The 14,332-nt window shown below is 41.0% G+C and overlaps 2 protein-coding genes across 12 annotated transcripts in view; one reads left to right on the forward strand and one right to left on the reverse strand.

Annotated features, from left to right (window-relative positions):
- Positions 1–11,036, reverse strand: BTD (biotinidase). Of its 6 annotated transcripts, none has more exons than XM_074861735.1 (4): positions 10,949–11,036; positions 5,508–5,742; positions 3,826–3,975; positions 1–2,404 (listed from the first exon to the last, which is right to left on the reverse strand). In XM_074861735.1, the coding sequence occupies exons 2-4, from the start codon at positions 5,736–5,738 to the stop codon at positions 1,223–1,225; spliced, it is 1,563 nt and encodes a 520-aa protein (XP_074717836.1). In that variant the 5' UTR covers positions 5,739–5,742; positions 10,949–11,036; the 3' UTR covers positions 1–1,222. The 6 variants fall into 6 exon arrangements, with proteins under 6 accessions (XP_074717836.1, XP_074717800.1, XP_074717818.1 ...); XM_074861699.1 differs by having other exon boundaries at positions 5,460–5,742; XM_074861717.1 differs by lacking the exon at positions 10,949–11,036 and adding an exon at positions 10,400–10,429 and having other exon boundaries at positions 5,460–5,742.
- Positions 10,611–14,332, forward strand: part of HACL1 (2-hydroxyacyl-CoA lyase 1) — a 22,185-nt gene continuing 18,463 nt past the window's right edge. The window contains exons 1-2 of one of the 6 annotated variants that reach the window (XM_074861637.1): positions 10,611–10,793; positions 11,833–11,937. In XM_074861637.1, coding sequence (XP_074717738.1) covers positions 10,719–10,793; positions 11,833–11,937 — 180 coding nt within the window. In that variant the 5' untranslated portion in view covers positions 10,611–10,718. The other 5 variants (XM_074861648.1, XM_074861656.1, XM_074861685.1 and 2 more) reach the window with 5 other exon arrangements.

Here is a 14,332-nt window from a genome sequence, read left to right on the forward strand (position 1 = left end):
CCAAGGGAACGGTTGTGTTTATTGTTACTCAACGGCTATGACGCAGATGAAGTCAGAACGCCCAGTAAGACCACAGAAAATTATAATGCTTGAGAATAAACTATCTTCTCTGAATTTAACCCCCAATTAATAGCTTTTGAATATTCTCTTCCCAACTTCTTCGCTGCAGTAAAACAGTTTGTCAGCGCAGTACAATAGTTATAGCACTTAATCTAGTTACTGCCCTGGAAAGAATGGTGTGTTTTACTCATTTAGCAGCAGGAACCTTCCATCTGGCACACGAAATATTTATATAAAAACCTTGCTGTCCCACAGTTCATTATGTGCTTTTCATAGCTCTTGTTGAATGAATTTATGAACAATGTGTAGGATGTCTTAAAGTCCAAACAGTCTTGAAATGACCTCTCTTTTAAACAGGGAAAGTTAAAGTACTTAAACAGGATGTAACAGTTGTTGATACCCATTGCCGACATTTTCTTTAAGCACAATTTCTTGCACAGTAGGCTGGAAGTTGTGTCTCAATGCAGTCTAGTTTTTCACAATCATTTGATACCATCTTCCCCAGACTAGCCGTCCTATAGATGTTCACAACTGTAACATGCAGTTACTGTTAAAAGTACATGAGAACTCACTGAGTTTTCTAACAGGATTACAGACAACTGAGTGGCCAGTAAATGGTAATGATTTCAGCTGGGAGTTTTTCACTCTAAGAAAAAAAATAAGTCACAGAACCCTAACCAGAAATCAGAACCTCACCCTCTACAAGCTACATGTATGTATACATATATATTTTCATGCATGACATTGCACAGTATTTGTGTCTTTGTTCCCTTTCCTATTTTCCTTTCTTTTGCAACGGTTTTCCATTCCATTCATTTCCATACTCCTAGCCAGGACCTGGGAAAACTGAAGGATTACATTAAAAGGAATAAATTCAGTTGAAATGAGAAATGTTATTTTCCCAATATAAACCATCACATTACAAAAAGGCTTTATCTTTGCAAGGCAGTTCTTTTACTTCTGGTAGAACATAAGCTACCAATGTACATACAGCCTCTTAGGTTAAGTGCTTCGCTTATCATTTCAAACATGGAATCTAATCAGTCAGTCACATAACAAACACACCTGAAGCTCTAGGAAATACAGATATTCAACAACTTATGTTAAGATGTGTACTCTGAACATATGGGCAGTTGTTTTCTGATTCAGTCAAGTATCTGTGCTAGTCCTTTTCATACCATCGTCCGTATAGAGCAGCTGTCAGTAGGCCAGATGATGTTCTATTTTTGCTTATGAAATAATGGTTGTTTTTCCAGCCCATGTGATCAGCAAAGTCCAAGGTAACACCAGATGTCAGTAGTAAAGGAAATATATAAGGGGTGCTCATATTTCCCCATAGCTGGAAATCTATCCGAGCAGTGGCATCTATAACCTCCTGCCCACAAGTGCTAAAGCTGAGCCCACCACACTTTACTAATGCGCAGGCCTGGACATAGTATGTGCCGTGCACTGTGTGGAGCCCATCAAACACTCCCAAAGCATAGAACTCATCAGTGGAAACAGCTCTCTGATAATTTAAGTAACAACAAAGGGTATTGGCACAAACCTGGAGCTCTCCTTTTTCCTCCCATACAGGAACAAAAGTAAAGTTGTCATACATCATTTCTGCATAAAATATGGGAGGTAACTGTTCATTTCCTTTTTCTGACGCTCTGCCAGGGCTCTCTTCTCCCTCCTTAAAGCAAACTTGATCATCTGGTGAGATGCCTGTAAAAGTCTTGCATGACTGATGTAAGTTCTCTCTGAATCCTTCATTACTGTCTGAATTGGTTTGATAATCTGTGTTCACAGGAATTTCTGCTACTATGAGCTTGCCACCATAACTTTCCATGTTGTGGTAGATGAACGATTTGACTGGAGTGTATATACCACTCCCTGTCATGCCCAAGGTAGGGTGGTGGATATTGGCTGCTAAAATATTGATGTTGAAAGCTGTTGCGAAAGCCTGTTGAAATTCTACAGCAGACAGGAGTGGGAGCTGGTTCATCCAGGCAGTAGGATATACAACTTGTTTCAACTTGTATTGTTGGATGAGGTTCACTGCAGGCTCAAAAAAGAGTATATCAAAGCAAGTGAACATACCAAACTTGCCAGCAAAAGGGGTATCGAAGAGTGTATAGTCCGGCTCTGGAGGGGTATCAAAAGCGTATTCGAAATACAGATTGTGTTTGCGATACGTGGCTACCAGCACTCCGTCATCACTGAACGCCACGTTGGTATTGAACTGGTATCTGCCATCAGACGGACAGTGAGGATCAGTGTGCTCACAGGGTTGCTTAGTTCCTAAGTTTGCCACAAGGAATATTTTGTTCTTCAGTGCCATGCAGCTCAGACGCTGAAGAACCTGGAGAACAGTATAGGAAAATGTGAGCACTTCAGAATATGGAGGAGTAAGTTTTACTTAAGCAGCTATGACTTATTTTTCAAATTATTATTTTCAACTGGACATTGAACGCATTTGACCGTATCTGTAACAATTAAAAGTACTGATGATTTTGCGACAAAAGCTACTGGAACCAGTAGCTTTCTAGACTGAGAAGTATTTCAGATATTTATTATTTTCAAAGTAGCACTGAAAACAATTATCTGGGCTTTATTTCCCCAGAAGTAAGTAAATAAATAAATCTCTCTATTTCAAGGGCATTAATCTTACTGTTGCAGGAGCACCAATGGCTTTAAAACACCATAGGTCAACTGAAAGCTTTGACAAGGCAGCATAACTGATCTGTGTGTGCCTTTCGAACAGCAAACATCTAATAATGACCATTTGCACCTGCAATGGCTTGTTCCTGCAACTAGATGTTTTTACTCTACATTTTTTAAAAAAGTGATTACTAGCTACAATTTAAGGAAGCAGAGATGTAAATGGACAGACTTTGCATAGCTGTAGAACAGAAATACAAAAAGTTACAGACTACAATATTACTGGGATGTTTCTTCCACGCCACAGAGAGCTGTACCAAAGACTGCCAGTAGTGCAATCTCCAAACAGGATCTCAATGGCAAACCAACTTCCTGCTTGCTTGCCCATGATCATTGGTAGTTGAGATTCTTAGGCCAAAGTAGGTTACCATTTACAACTGGGATTCCTGTTTGCACACAAATTCTGCTTAGTAGGCACATGCATGATTACTTTCATTACACAGACTACTGTAACAATAAGAATAAATAGCTTTTATTACTAAGCATGGTTATTTTCACTTTGGGTTCAGAAGAATCAATGAAAATACTATTTTTGTATGCAGGTCACATCTTCTGTAATCACATTTGGTCCGTGTTAAGTTGGAAATTTATTACATTATAGCAGGTCAAGTCCTGTTACTTGGGCTAATCATTTCACACACAATCACTCAGTTGGAACGTTCTGATGTCATTAAGTCATTAAAACTGAGTAACAAGACTGCATCAAAAGTGAAGATACTGCTATGTTGCTTTATATAAACCAATGTTGTTCAAAATAAAATCACACACAATTTATCTATTTAGAGAGTAATTACCATTTCATAGGTTGGGGAGGAGGAGAGACAAATGCAAATGGCTCATAAACAAGCTAATCTTCTTGCATGTCTTTATCTAAAACCCTCCTCTGCTAAGAATGAAACCAGCATAAGCTGAGACCCCATGAAAACAGAATCTGGTACTACAAGTTGTTAAACTTCGTGCTTACTTCCCTAGGCAAAACTACTAGAGCTAGCTTCCCACTTGGAGCACAAATCTAGCATTCAGGTTATTCCACCTCTCCGCAGAAATCACTCCTACATTTACCTCTGTGTCATTGAACAAATACGGCTCTCTGCACGGATTCCACTTCACGGAGTGTGAATGCAGAACGAAATCTAAGTAAGGATAAATGGAGCTTCTGGTGAAGTTGAAGCCATGGATTCCATCTTCAGGAAAAACAATGATCTGTGCCCCCTATGTGTAAAACAAAGATGTGTTTGGTAGGAAAAGCAAAAACCGACCTAAATGTGAAAGTAAAAAAGGGTATCTCATGGGTAAAAAGAGCTAAAGAAAGTTAAGGATAACCCAAGCATGTTTTGACAAGAGTGTAGTTTGAAAATATCTTTTCTTTGATAGTAAGTGTAACTATGTGTATAAAAAAAGCTTATTTAACCTGATGCATACCTTTAGCTTGAAAAATAATCTATTTGACAATATTTTAAGGGCATGCAAATAAGTGCAGACTTCATCCAAATTCTTACCAAAAGTATTGTCCATTCATGTGAATCATGAGAATGACATCACTCAAGTTAAAGACTGATGATGTTAAAATTTGTCTTAATTGTTTTTCAGAATTACGCGATTTGCAGATGAACTTTGTCAAAGATGCTGTACCCGTGTCAAAGGTTCTGTAACTGTGTCAGTCGGGGCTATATACTATGATTAGGTATATAGGCTTGGATACGGTACTGGGAGTATTGTTTTCAGAAACAGCTTGACTGTGGAAGCAGTGCAGATTCTGGTAGAAATGTAGCCATGCCAAAGCCTGACTGGCTCTACCTGAAGTTCCTACAAAATGTAGTGGACTCCTCTTAAATCAGACACAGCATCACTCAAATTCTTGTGTCTGTTCAAAAGTCAGTTCAAATGTGTTATCTGTGCTATGACTTTGGGATATTTATGTGTCTTGGATGCAGTACTGTATAAAAATAGCTATTATGCTCCTGAACTGTGATGCCCAGTCATCATTCTCAAAAAAAAAAACCAAAAAAAACCCCCAAAGAACAAACACCCACTTTTTCAAATTATATAAAAATTTTAATTCTTCAGTTCCAAAACAATAGATTTGTGAATCTTGGAAGTCAATTCTTCTCTGCATAGGGACAGTAATGTCTACTTCCTCTGACTAGAACCAGCTTTGAGTTTTCTTGGGGAGGGAAGGAAAGGAGTCTGTGTGTAAGAACACCCAGAAATACTAGTCTCTCTTCTCTAAATATATTTAGACTGAGAACCATTCCATGGAGGGCAGGAGAAAAGAATGGAAAACTTTACTTCCACAAAGTTGTTCATGGTGGAACATTCATTTCCAAAGTATTTAATTTCCTTAAGTTTTTAGAAACATTCAGGAATTTCCACTGAGAGCACTGGAATAAAATCAAACCCAAAGACAGCTGTCTGTAAGACAATCTTTCAATAAAAACATTCCATTTCAGAAAACAGAAAGGAGCTAGGTATTCAGACCAAAATAGAAAATTAATTTCCCTATACTAAATAACTATAGGCGTGTTTTTCCAAGCTTGGAATAACTCAAGTCAGGCGAGCTGCTAATTGGCCTGATTTTTTTCAGGGCTGCTGGCAGGTCAGAACGTCTGAAAAACCAGACCATGGTTCTGTATATAAATATGGCTTTAGTTGCCTGGGAACACAAATGTGAAAGATTATCTTCAAATAGCACTTACTCTATATATACATAGGATGCATGCAACTGCCACCAAGCTGCAGCATACCTGTCTTGCAGCAGCCACTACTTGCTGTTCATAGATGTCCAGGTTTCTGCCCATGAGTTCCAGCGCAGACTGTCGATCAACCAGGGCTGTTGGGTTAGGACTCAGTATGGACTCGTGTTCATACACGGCAGCAATGTAATGCCCCTCCTTCTTAACCCTTCCTAAGACCACTTGATAGCAAAAAAAGCAGACGGACAGCTTCCAGCACAGATCCGCCATGGTGTATGCCATAAACCTAGAGCAAAGAAAACAGGTGGGGTGGGGGGATCTTGAGCAACAAATCATGCCAGGAATTTAAATTTACGATTAAATATGGACTGTAACTGAGACTCTTAGCAGTGCTTGAACAGAGTGTGTTATTTTTAAATTCCAGAACAACCACGTGCATATTGTTTCTAAACCTTAAATCTAACTACGTTGGTGCTTTAAATAACCATGTCCTGTTTAAAAGCATTTTAGCTTCCTACGTAGTTCTACTGATCTCTTTGCTTGGTCTCCCTTTACAACTAACTTGGGCATTCATTTATAGATTATTGAACCATATATCAAAATATCTTTGGGAAAAGTTAAAAGCAACTCGTTAATTTGCAGTTTCTCCCCCATTTGGTGATGGGAGATGTATTTAAAAGTAGCATTTCCTCAAATTACTTGGACACTATATTTAGTAGTCAATTAGAAAGAGAACTTACTTTATCAATACAGAAACAGATAATTGCCACAGGAATTACACTAGACACTACTTCTGCATTTATCTATCTTTCTATCATGACAATGCCTCCCCTGATGGATTAGATTCACTCTATTCCGACTCCACAAATGTAATTTAATAGACTAATTTGTTTCATACGGTGCAGCTTTTTTCAATATTTATAAAAATGTCAAGCAGAATTCAGATCTGCATTCCTTCTATACAGTGCAGATAGGTAAGGTTAAAAACGCTTTCATAGTAATAACAATAAAGCAAAAATCCATACAAAAAGCAGAAAATTTGCATTACTGAGCTTCTCTTAGAAAGAAATGAAGAATTAGTGAGTCTGGAAGGCAGGGGTACTCTCCCAAGTATGGGCTCCCCATGTATCCTTTTGACTTCCCAAGTTGTGAAATATTTATGCAGAACAAAGACTGACTGACACAGTCAATGGCTGTGCAATGCTTAAGAAATACTATAGAAATGCCATGTTATTTAGAATTCTTCTCACAATTTCAGAATTCTGTACTTGTCACCAGTGTTACTAGCATCATTAAGGAATTAAATCTTGAATATCGGTGAAGTTGAAAGAGCATGCAAGAGAGACGCACTGATGCCACATACAGATAGCCCACAGTCTTCAAGTTCAGTTACTGACTTTTTAATTGTATTTGCTCTTCGGTAACTCTTATCCAAGAAAAAAAAAATGTTCCAAAACACTCAGCACTTTTCAGTCTTTGTGATCCACAACTCCATTAATTTTTCCAAAGCAAATACAGCCTGAAGGACACATGTACAAAGAAGCCTTCTCTAGTTCCCATTAGGAGTTCAGCAGGAAAAAAAGATCAATTTTAAACTAATCCCATTTTATTTTTATTCATCTTATATTAAATGTAGTTTTGTACCTAAAGAAGAAAGTCTATGGCAAGTTAACTTAAAATATCTCTCTTCTTAAATTCCAGAATGAAAAGCAGCTAATATGCAATCCTCAACACTGCTCTTTTTTTTTTGTCTAAACACCAACTGGTTTAGTATCTAACACTGAACCAACTGAAGTGTGAGGAAAGCTACTCAAAAAGCATTTAGTAAGTAATATCTTAGTTTAAGCCACTGGTTTGCTTCCATGAGCTCTACATGCTATTTGCAACACTGGTTTGACAGCAACACAGTCCTGTGTAGGACAGGAAAATCATAACCTTCCTGTCCATGGCAGGCAGGAGGATCTGTTTGCTCAACCAAGAAGCTTTAATATGTAATAACACTTGTAAGGGCCCAGGAGTAACTCAGCTATTGACGCTGCTAAGCTCAACTACATATTTTCTTGAGCTTTAATTTGTCAATGTGTCCATATAGACATACCTTCAAGGGTAGATTTAAGTTACGTAAAGAACAATAAAAACAGAATAAAGCCTTCGTATAACTGTAAACAGTTGCATTAAAGATACTATATTTATATAAGCGGTTTTGAGAAGTGATGTACAATAAACTACTCTTGCTATTCTGCATCTTGAGGAAAACATTAGGTACTTGGGGGGGGGGGGGGGGGCAGGATTTGCAGTGTGTATCAAGGAGAGAGGATCCTGCTTTGTCCTGTGCAGCTCAGATTTGCAAATGAAATACCAAGGTACACGTGAAGATATAAGGCAGTAGCAGGGGGATGGAGAGGAGAGGTGGGAAGCCTCTCACAGTTAAGGAAGCCACTGAAAATAAACATAGTGTTGCACTTCACTGACAAAACTGTCTTTTCTATTTCTGTCATCCCTTCAGAGCCAAAATGCCTATTTAGGCCAGGAATGGGTTCTAGTCAGCCGTTCCTCACTAAAGTTGTCAACTAAGATGTAATTAGAATTCATCATTACTAGTGACAGAGAAAGTTGGAGAGTTTCAGATTGCAGGATGGCATTGCTATGCATTAGACAAATAGCCTTTTTGCCTTCTAAGCCAAACACATTAACATAAAAAATTAATAGGTAATGGGCTTCTACAAAAAGTTGTATTTTACAGACACGCTTGGAGAATTCTCATTTTTCTGCCACGGTTTGTTTTCTGGCGGTCAGAAACACTCAAAAGTACTAACCTGAATGCCTTCCTTGTTTAGATGCAAACGAGGTTTAGCACTGAACATCCAACTACACAATCCCATCTGGCTGCACCTGGGCCAACTAAAATAATAACTAAAATTGTCCTTACCCTTGGTTGTGATCACTGCTAGTCCTACAGACAAGGCTGATCATTTATCCGAGTGCTCCCTAACACCTTTCCCCTATCTGACAGCTTAAACAACAGAACACTGCTATCTAATGTATTGCTTCTAACAAGGAGAGCTCCAACAAGCCCCAAGGCTGGCCTAGGGGATGGTAACCTCTCCAGACAAAATAAGGGTATCATCAGGGTTTACTCAGTCTTTGGGCTGTTGAGACTCCAAATAAGTCTCTGCCACATTCTGATTTTTTCCCTAATGGAAAGTGCCACACCATCTAATAAATCCTTTCCTTTAAGTGAAGTTCATTTGTTTAGGGTCTACAGAGCTGTCCCCTCACCTGAGCCACCACTTTAAATTTTCATGAACTGAAATGCTTTATGATATAATCTCTTTTTCTGTGCCTTTCTTGTGACTTACGTGTTTTTTTCCCTGGCAGACATGCTTCAATAGGATCATCTCACCCAAATATAAGTATTTCGTAGCAGTATTACTGTCATGCAGTCACAGTATTCTAGTTATACTTCTACACAAAAGGTTAAAAGACTGGTGTTTAAGCTTGGATGCTGATTGAGACAAGTTTTTCCCTCAGTCACAGTGCAGACTGTTTTCCCGTTCAGTTTTTCAGAACCATCTAATCTCAGTACATTGTGAAATAAAGCATCCAGTCACTCACTTTTCAACAACTTTGGAAACAAGTTTGTCAACTCTCACCGCACACAGATGTATACGCAGAGAAAGGCAATACGCACCCTCCTTCTTAGCACTTTTATACTCATAAGAATCTAACAGACTATAAAAAACAGAAGTAGCACAGCACTAGTCTGAGTCTTCTTAAGTGATTAATAGCAAATGCCTGCTAAGCTATAGTAACATAAACAGTATTAGTAGGCAAAATATTCAATTTGCTATGAAAAAATAATTTTTTTACACTGATATCCATGAATTGTGATGTTGTTGTCATTCTAATATACAGAATACATAACACAACAGCCCCTACATAGATGTAAAAATACTGGCAAATTCTAGTTTTTTCAACTGATCCCTCCTGTCTACTGCCTTTATATGCTGCACTATATTTTAATACAGTATTTTACTATATAGGCTTTTATGAAGTTTTTAACAATGCAATCATAGCTCAATTGAAAAGGGCATCTTCCATTTCCTTTTCTATGTTTATTCTGTGTGCAATGCAATATGTAACTTTGCTCTAGTTTCCTGGCTTTTATCCAGAGGTGCAATCTATTTTTAAAGAACGCTGCCCATTCTAATGTAATGCTTTACAAAATGTTTTATATGTTTCACAGGATTCCAGAAATATGCTTTGTCTCGTAATTAAAAGATCTACGTTATCTAAGTTACTGATGGAGTGAGGATGAATTGAGTGCTGCTGTTATTAGTGGTTTGGCTTGAACAACTTAAGATCGGAGCACAAACAAGCCCCAGGGTGAGGCAGAACACATTGTCAACTGTGTCACTTCTCAGACACGCGCAAGCTCGGCGTGGCCAGGATAGGCGCAGCCAGGTAAAATGGTGTGCGACCAACCTTCCCTGAGGAGCCTGGGAAAGCAACTCACACCACGCTCCCACTTTTCCTCATGAATGCTGGTGCCATCGTGAATGCTACCTTCCTCACCAATGCTACCTTCATCTGAACAACCCTGCACTTTGCCGCGCTCTGTATCAGCCATCTCCGATCAACCCCACAGAGCTGAGGTGTTCCACGGCGGAGGCGGCCGCCCCGCTCACAGCCGCGCTTGGCCCTGCAGTGCCACAGGCCTGCGAGGTCGCGCTGCCACACGCGGCCTCAGCGGAACCTGGGCCTGACGGCAAACCCGCCCGCCCGCCCGTCCGCTCCCGCCTCCCCCGGCCTGAGGCCCGTCGCTTGCCGAGGCGTGGGGCGCTACCCGCACGTTCCCCCCCCCCCCCCCACGCCCCACCGCCCTAACGGGCTGCCGCCGCCGAACGGCCGCCCCCCACGCGTCACCGCGCCGCGAGCCTCACGCTGCGCCGCGAGCCGCACGGTGCGCCGGGCCGCCCCCGCCCCCTGGCGGCTGCTCTGCGCTCGGCACCGCCACAAGCCTACGGATGAGTGAGGGCGGAGGGAAAGTGGAGAGGCAGGCACACCCCGGCCTCTGATTGGATGCTCGCTCCAGCCAATAAGAGGCTTCCCCAGCCTCCGCCCCGCTCCCGGGGTCAGGGGTGGGCATTCGCGGCCCTCGGGTCCGCCCCCTCCGCTGCCTTATTGGCCGGGCGGCGTGCCAGTCAGTGGTACCCGACCTTCGGCCGGGGGGTCTGCTCCGGCCTGTACCGCGGGACCGGAATGGCCTCCGGGAGCGGTGCGGCGGGAGAGGCCGTCAGCGGGGCCCAGCTCATCGCCGAGTCCCTCAAGGCTCAAGTAAGAGGACAGGGGCGGGGGCGCTAGCGAGCCGCTTCCTCTACGCCGAGCGGGCAGGGACAGTTCCCACCGGCCTGGCGGCGCGGGGGGCGGCCGGGCCGGGCCACGGGTGCCCGCGGGGCTGGAGGGAAGGGGGTGTGCGCGGCCGGACTCACTCTGGGCGTTGCTGCCGTTCTGCCGGGGGCGGGCAGAGCGGGGCGAGCGAGGAGGGCTTGCCCTATCGCCCTGTGGGCAGGAGGGAGGTGCCGCCGCCGCTGCCCAGTGGAGCGGGCCCCGACCGGCAGCGGCCCGGCCCCGCCAGCTCCCGGCGCTGCCGTGGGCAGGCGTGAGGTGGTGAGCCCAGTGCGGCTTTCGCCGGTCCTTCGCTTAGTTCTGACGAGCTTGCGCCTTCCCGGGCTCAGCCGATACCGCCGGTACCGTCAAGCACTGCTGGCGGCCCGCGGCAGCTCCACCCTCACAGTTCTCAGAAGTCTGTGTTGTCTCTAAACTTGAAGTGGTGCTGAACTAGTACTGGCCTTAGCGAAGGACTTTCCGTTTGGTCTGTGATACGCGAAAAGTTAATTTAGTTGTAATAAAAATAAACATAGTTTTTTCATCTGTAAGTTTCTTGGGCATGATACAATCCCAGTTGTTTCTTGGGACCTTTTTTCTGTTAATTCTCTGTGAAAGCATAAGAATATGTAATGATACGAGGAATTTTCAGAAGAGGCAAAGCTGACCTACTAAGAAACAGGAAGGTGATATAGCAGAGACATCCCAGGTAAGAAGGGGTCAGTTAAAAAAGACTAAGCATATGTTGACTGAGAAGCTGGGCTGAACAATTGTGGAAGCACTGGATTTTGGAGGCCTACAAGTAGTGGAACAACTACGGAGCGCTGAGCTGCAAATGTCAGCTGCCATTGTATGTGGCCTGTGAACTTTTATGTGAATATATATGTTGTTACTTTTAGACTGACTGCATAGTTCATATAACTGTGTTTCACATGTTTATTAAAGCTACCTTTTGGAAACAATTCTGATTTAACACTTTTCTTTTTAGAATATTGAATACATGTTTGGCATTGTTGGTATTCCAGTTACTGAAATCGCAATTGCAGCCCAAGCAGTTGGAATAAAATACGTAGGAATGAGAAACGAACAAGCCGTAAGTATATATCTATAGCAGGACCAATTCTTTAACTGTTTTGCAACAGAATGAAATCTAATTTACCTTTTCTACCAGGAAGAATGTGGTTTCTGAACGTTCCTTTAAAGAACCTGTGGAGAAGCAGTTACTGTCATTCTAGAATAAGGGAGAGCATTAGTGGATTGGGTTGGGTGATTCTTTTTCCCCCTTCCATTTTTAAGTGCTCCCTCCTTTTCTCATATGGGAATTACAACTTTTTTTCATTTTTAGATGCCTTTCTCCAGTAAGGGAGAGAAGATAGAATGAAAATAGAGAGAAAAAGAATTTGAACAAAGCGTTCTATAGCAGAAAGAAAAAATGATCATTTTGTCTCTTTCAAGTAACATATTTTCAGATTTTGTCTGCCATTTTTTGGGGAGGCTCATCCAGGTTTTTTGGTTTTCTGTAGCTTTCTGTAGACTTTTCAAGATACTTCTCCCTTAAATTTTTCTACTGTCATTTTCTTTTGCTGATGTCCTACCTTCCAAATTAGGACAATATTATAATTCTCTCTTTATTTGGTAGTATTTTAATTACTTTTTTAGAGCTTTCTTAGCTACTATTTTTTTCTTTTTGTTTAGAAGGATGTTTTACTTAAGAGTTATTCCCTACAGGCTTAAAAAGGCAGATTTTTACTTGTCTCTGTTCTGTTCTTGCAGTGTCCAAAGAGGAAAGTTTTTCCTGCTGAGAAACTTCTCCTGACTATTTGCAATAACTGTAGTATCTTTTTTTTTCCTTAACTGTGTTTTAAAAGCTCACCAAACAACAAACCATAGAAAGTTACAGTGCTTCTGAATGCTCAAAATCGAGCATGAACATACACTTAGACAGTCTTAATTGTATATTTTTCAGTTTCATTGTCTAGGTATCAGAAATTAGACTCAAGCTCATTAGCATTTTGGTGTTAATGCCACTAGTTCTTGATTTGTTTGGTTTTCCCCAGCAGTAACTCTTTAAACATTCAGTACTTTCTTTGGTGGTCTGAAGTTGAATATAATAACCTCAGATTTCTACCTCATTTTCAAGCATTGCTACACAAGCTGACTCTATATTGGACTGCTAGTAAATGGACCATCAGCTTTCCATGCTCAGAGTTGCTCTACTACATTTGTCAGTTTTCCATAGCTGATGCCAACAAATAAACAATTGTTTGATTATTACCTTATGAGGAGATTTTTCTTGTGTTTCAACTTGTTTATGGATCCTGTCTCTCTATGAGCTCTATTAATTAGAATTTTACCACTTTTACAAGGAACTCCTTTTAATATTCTGGACCTGCATAGTATTCAGGTGCCTGTATTTTGCAGCAGTGTTCTTTTTCTGTTTTCCACCGTGTAGTTCATAGCCTCCATGGATTGTTCCAGACATCAATAAAGTATTAAAATAGTAGTTCTCCTAAATCAGGTGGTCACAAACTGTGTGTTTTGCTGTCTAATCCTTACATCCTTATATTGGAGTGTAGGAATTTGTAGAGGAATGCATGTGTCTCTATGGAAAATCTGTAACATGTGAGAGCAAACATATGCAAATATGTTTAAAAGGTGTATTTGATTCCTTTGAAGGACTGGGAATTCAACACAGTCTTTATATTCCTGTAGGCCATTTAGCAAGTATTCTAGTTTTAGCTTTGGTTATTAACATGATTAAAATTTATTTCCTCATGTGTTTGTAATTAACAGAAAAGTTTGCTTTGCACTGCCAAATGAGATGCTGTCCTATTTACCACTCTTTACTAGGCTCTCTTCTGTTACATTGAAGAAGACAAGAAACATTCCGCTGTGTAATAGTGAGGTACTTTTGCTTAGGGGAATAATGATAACATGAAGGCTTGTTTTTACATCAAAATGTCAGGGTTTCTCTTCTTTGGGGAATGGAAAATTATGAACAAAGATATATCTTGTGGTGGGTTTTGTTTGGTTCTTTGTCCTCAGTGAAGACATAGAGTAATTGCTTGGCAGAGGAGAGGGTAAAAGGTTGTACACAGTATATTCAGGATACACTTAATATTTACAGATGTCATGGTTTTAATTGTCCAGGTTTATTAGTTGTGTGGTGTGGCTGTGGAGGATGTGTATACAGCTGCTTCCTTTATTGGTAAAGGCAACTGTATATGATCTGAGATATACGGAAAACAAAGTTTTTTCCAGGGGTTGAGTTTCTGCCTCGTTTCTGGGCCAGATGTAGCAAAAGCCTGTAAAACTGAAGAATAAACTGCTTGACTACAAAGACGAAGTTAAAGCATGAAGTTAAAAGCTAAATAGTACTACCAGTATCTGTTAGCTAATCTCCTGTGGCCTGTAACATGCCATAAGTTCACTAGAAGCAGTTTAACCCATGTCCCGTATTGCCCCTTGAGTACTGCGTAGTTATGTTG

The sequence above is a fragment of the Strix uralensis genome, chromosome 1, assembly GCF_047716275.1.
Source record: "Strix uralensis isolate ZFMK-TIS-50842 chromosome 1, bStrUra1, whole genome shotgun sequence".
In the NCBI taxonomy this organism is placed as follows: domain Eukaryota; kingdom Metazoa; phylum Chordata; class Aves; order Strigiformes; family Strigidae; genus Strix; species Strix uralensis.

What these genes read in the sequence shown, in the direction of transcription:
- BTD (XM_074861699.1), bottom strand. Translation starts at nt 5,738, where the DNA reads ATGGCATACACCATGGCGGATCTGTGCTGGAAGCTGTCCGTCTGCTTT. An exon ending in GCATCCTATGTATATATAGA is followed by an intron (nt 3,976 to 5,459) that starts GTAAGTGCTATT and finishes TTTTACACATAG; the next exon opens with GGGGCACAGATCATTGTTTT. An exon ending in ATTTGTTCAATGACACAGAG is followed by an intron (nt 2,405 to 3,825) that starts GTAAATGTAGGA and finishes ACTGTTCTCCAG; the next exon opens with GTTCTTCAGCGTCTGAGCTG.